Source organism: Argentina silus (assembly GCF_951799395.1).
Source record: "Argentina silus genome assembly, chromosome: 1".
Taxonomy (NCBI): Eukaryota; Metazoa; Chordata; class Actinopteri; order Argentiniformes; family Argentinidae; genus Argentina; species Argentina silus.
This window is the reverse complement of record NC_139655.1, coordinates 30079686-30083846: the sequence shown is the minus strand read 5'-3', so window position 1 is coordinate 30083846 and position 4161 is coordinate 30079686. Positions and strand designations below refer to the sequence as shown.

Below are 4161 nucleotides of genomic sequence, written 5' to 3'. Positions count from 1 at the left end.
AGAATTGACATTTCTTTCTAGCTGCTCCTTGACCCATTTCAGAACAAATGTTTCATACTACTGGATAAATCCGATTCTCTCTCTCTCTGTCTCTCTCCTCCTGTCCTCATGTTCTCTCTCTCTCTCTCCTCATGTTCTTCTCTCTCTCTCTCTCTCTCTCTCTCTCTCTCAGGGGTCCTGACCACATGGACCATCACTACCCCAATGCCTTGAACCACGCCGGACACGCCCACACCTACTCTGGCCCGCCCCCCAGCGTCCTGGCCACTCAGTTGGCTGCAGGGCATGCCACTCTGGGTGGTGACCTTGACTACAGGGCGATGGCATACAGGGGGGGCACCCTGGGTCGCCCCCACCAGGCTCCACCCCCTCCTCCTCCCACTGAGACCATGAACGGCTCTACGTCTCACCCCCCTGTGGACTATAGGTAAACACACACACACACACACACTGACACACACACACACACACACACACATACACACACACGCGTGTACACACATTCACGCACACACACACACACAGCCCTGAGGGATCACAAAAGCGACCTTGAGCAATGTTTTTCATGCAAGAGGTGGAAATGCAAGATGACATGGGTTAACATTATGTGTCGTCCCCCCCCCATCTCTTTCTTTCAGCATGATGGAGGGCTATGGGAATGCTGGACCCCCACCCCCGCCCCCTGCCCCTCTCATCCCATCAGCACAAACTGCCTTTGCCACACCCCCTGGCGGCCTACTTCCTCCTCCTGGTGCAATGAGTGGAGCCGGAGGCTATTCCCTGCCGCCTCCACCAATCTCTGGAGCGCTGGCGGCCCCTCCTCCTCCTGGGCCTCCACCCCCTCCCCCTGGCTCCTCCCACTTCACTCCCAAGGTGGCCTCCGTGCCCAGTAAAGCCCCACCGGTCCACGACCCACGCAGTGACCTGCTGGCTGCTATACGCATGGGTAAGACTGTGGGTGTGTGCGTGTGTGTGTGTGTGTGTGCGTGCGTGCGTGCGTGCGTGCGTGCGTGCGTGCGTGCGTGAGTGTGTGAGTGAGAGTACTTATCCAGCTGCATGTGTGTGTGAGGGCAGCTGTTGTTATCCTGCTGTGTGTGTGTGTGTGTGTGTGTGTATATATGTGTGGTGTGGAGACAGTGTACGTTGTTTCCATGATGGTAAGACCAGGCGTCTGTAAAGTATTGTAAATGTGTGTGTGCAGGAATCCAGCTGAAGAAGACCCAGGAGCAGCAGGAGCAGCAGGCTAAGAAGGAGCCGGTTGGGAACGACGTGGCCACCATCTTGTCCCGCCGCATCGCTGTGGAATACTCCGACTCAGAGGATGACTCAGAACTGGAGGAGAACGACTGGTCCGACTAACACACACATGCTGGATTAACACACACACACACACACACACACACACACACACACACATACACACAAACACTCTACTTTCTCACACACACACACGCACAAACACTACTTTCTCTCTCAAACACACACACAGACACAAACACACAGACACATACACACACACACATACACACACACACACACACACACACACACTCACACACACACTCTTAATCAACGACTCACTCACATAGCACGCACACTCTTTCACATCCACAGACTGACACATTTATGTACCAAGACATAATATAAAGGCCTACAGTCCCACAGCCACAGCCCCAATACACGGCCACATGTTGTAGGTTCATTTGTTAGAAGCTCTGTGGCCCTTGGTCACTGTGTAGCACTGGAGATTGTGTCTGGTCCCGGGGATCAAATCAAACTCCTCCATCAGCAGTTGGCAACGCTTTCGAACTAGAACACAAGGGGTGCATTCAAGATGCATAATGTTCTAAAACATTTTACACATTTCATTAAGATAGTGACATGTAGGGAGAGTTGTCGGAAGCCTACTTTGTTCGGTGAACGTACAGTGTACACACACACACACACACACACACACACACACACACACAAACACACACACACAGACACACTCCTTGCTGTTTAACTGACTGACAACATTCGGCAACCTAACGTTCAATTCAACAATGTTTAAGAGCGCAAAAAAAACACTCAAAGCATTAATACACCTCAGAGGACATGTCTCTCCGTCTGATGTACCCATAACACTAGAGAAACCCTGTAGCACCCCCTAGTGGTGCGTTACTGTTCATCTCATGTATTATTGGCTTAAGGGTGTTAGAAAATTAGCTTAAACTTCCCTTTGGCCAGACCGATCTACGTACTTCTCTTTTCTAACATTTTTACTGAAATACTGAAATCTATTGTTAATAGATAATATTGGATTGAGCTGAGTTTTTAATGTGTAGAACATAGCAATTGGAGCTAAAGAGAAATCAGCGTGCTCAGTGTGAGCAGTGATCAGGTGTGTTAGGGAGGGGGGGGGGGGGGCAGGGGGATGACCAGAGAGAGGGGAAAGCGTCTGATTCTAGATGAAAGGGTGTAATTGAGAACACTCTGCTGAGTCTGTATTTGCTCAGTGATGTATAGTAGAGGTGATGTGAGATGATTGGGGCCGGATTGGGATTGGTTAAGTTTGTGTGACCTCTGTAACCTTTGACCCCTGAGAACAATAAAAAATAAAAAAAACATGAGGAGAAACGGATCACCCCATTGTTGTGTCTGAGGCGCTTTTCTGTTGGCCATCGTCATGGAAACAGAACACGTTCCTGACGCTGGAAATAGAGGAGCAGAGGGGAGGGGATGAGCTGTGTCAGAGGATGAGGAGTGACAATGTACAAAACCAATCAAACCAGAATATGTTTTTAATGCACAGAACATTCTTTTAATACAAAATTAACAAGATCTCTCAATTCAGTAAACTAACCAAAGCAATAAAAAGTACAACTAACACCTTGGAAAAATATACACCACGTTCACACAATGTCTTACAATATCTCAGTTAGTTAGTGCATCTTGATTATCCTTTTATAGTTTTCATTTTGCAGATACTTAATTTGTTGTGCCATTTTTCGTCCAAAAAATAAAGTGCATTTCACATTTAAAACTACGCATACATCTACACAAGATGCTGTTACTGTAGCTTCCCTTGCCCCCCCCCCCACCCCCACCCCCACCCCACACACACACACACATTCTCAAGCCCATACTTATCTAAAATTTAGCTCTGAATTGGGAACCGTCAATGAACCCATACGATGCTCCCCGACTGAACCTGGAACCCACCCCTGTCAACCACACAGGTCCCTCCTTCCACAACACCACTCATTCCTCTGTACAATCAATAGGATACTTTTCTGTGCGATTACAGGGCACAGGAATTCAACATTGAGTAATATGTCATATGCTTAAAAACAGTTGCTTTTTTACAGTCGTAGTGCCTTTCTCTCTTCTACGATGTGAAGCCCTTGTTTTCACCTATCTGACCACGACCTCACCTCAACCATTGAAAGATGCCAGTCTGACACCACTACAAGCTACATGACAGAACATTCACCAAACTAAGTAGGCCCGTTGTCCAATTGAGTCCCTCTCCCATTGCCACTCCTCTTTGACCAATCTGCAAGGATCGGATATGTGTAGCTCTATGATGATGGCTCCACTTAATAGGATCAAGTAAGCTGCCATATTATTTTTTTATCTATCCGGTCTTTGCAGATCAGAGCATATTGAAGGGTCGAGATTTTAGGAGAAGAAGCCGGGGATTGAAATGGAATAGAGCCATAGAGTAACGGTAGGGGAGGGGGGGGGGTTATGTCTTGTAAAAAAAAATGGTGCACCCCTACATTGTCCCTCATTGGACCCAAGTCAGTAGCACCATGCATGATGTCATAGGATTGGCCCCCTGTCACAATGACGTATATGCATGCCATTTTTACTGAATCTAATTGGTCAATAGGGTGCCATATCCAATAAACCATATTTCCCTACATTCAATACATTCAGAAGAGACTGAAGCACAGGAGAATAGAATCTCAGAATCTCAGTACTGGGGAACAGAAAAAACATTTTCAATTTCAAACATTTTCAATGAATATAACAAAATAGATGTTTCTCAAGGTAAAGGAGGGGAGTGTTTTCTGTATGTGTCTGTTGGCCTGAGATGAGCCAACTAGACGTAGAGTAATGCATTTCCCTCAGTGACAACATCTACAGGGACGGACACGTTTCCTTAACGCCACA

The 4161-nt window shown here is 47.3% G+C and overlaps 1 protein-coding gene across 1 annotated transcript in view; it reads left to right on the top strand.

Moving 5' to 3' along the window:
• The window catches only part of wasf3b (WASP family member 3b), an 11405-nt gene extending 9027 nt beyond the window's left edge, over positions 1 to 2378 (top strand). Inside the window, exons 7-9 of the mRNA XM_083669835.1 lie at positions 173 to 427; positions 639 to 946; positions 1202 to 2378. Coding sequence (XP_083525961.1) covers positions 173 to 427; positions 639 to 946; positions 1202 to 1359 — 721 coding nt within the window. The 3' untranslated portion in view covers positions 1360 to 2378. The remainder of the gene's footprint in view (positions 1 to 172; positions 428 to 638; positions 947 to 1201) is intronic.
• The last annotated feature ends 1783 nt before the right edge of the window (positions 2379 to 4161 follow it).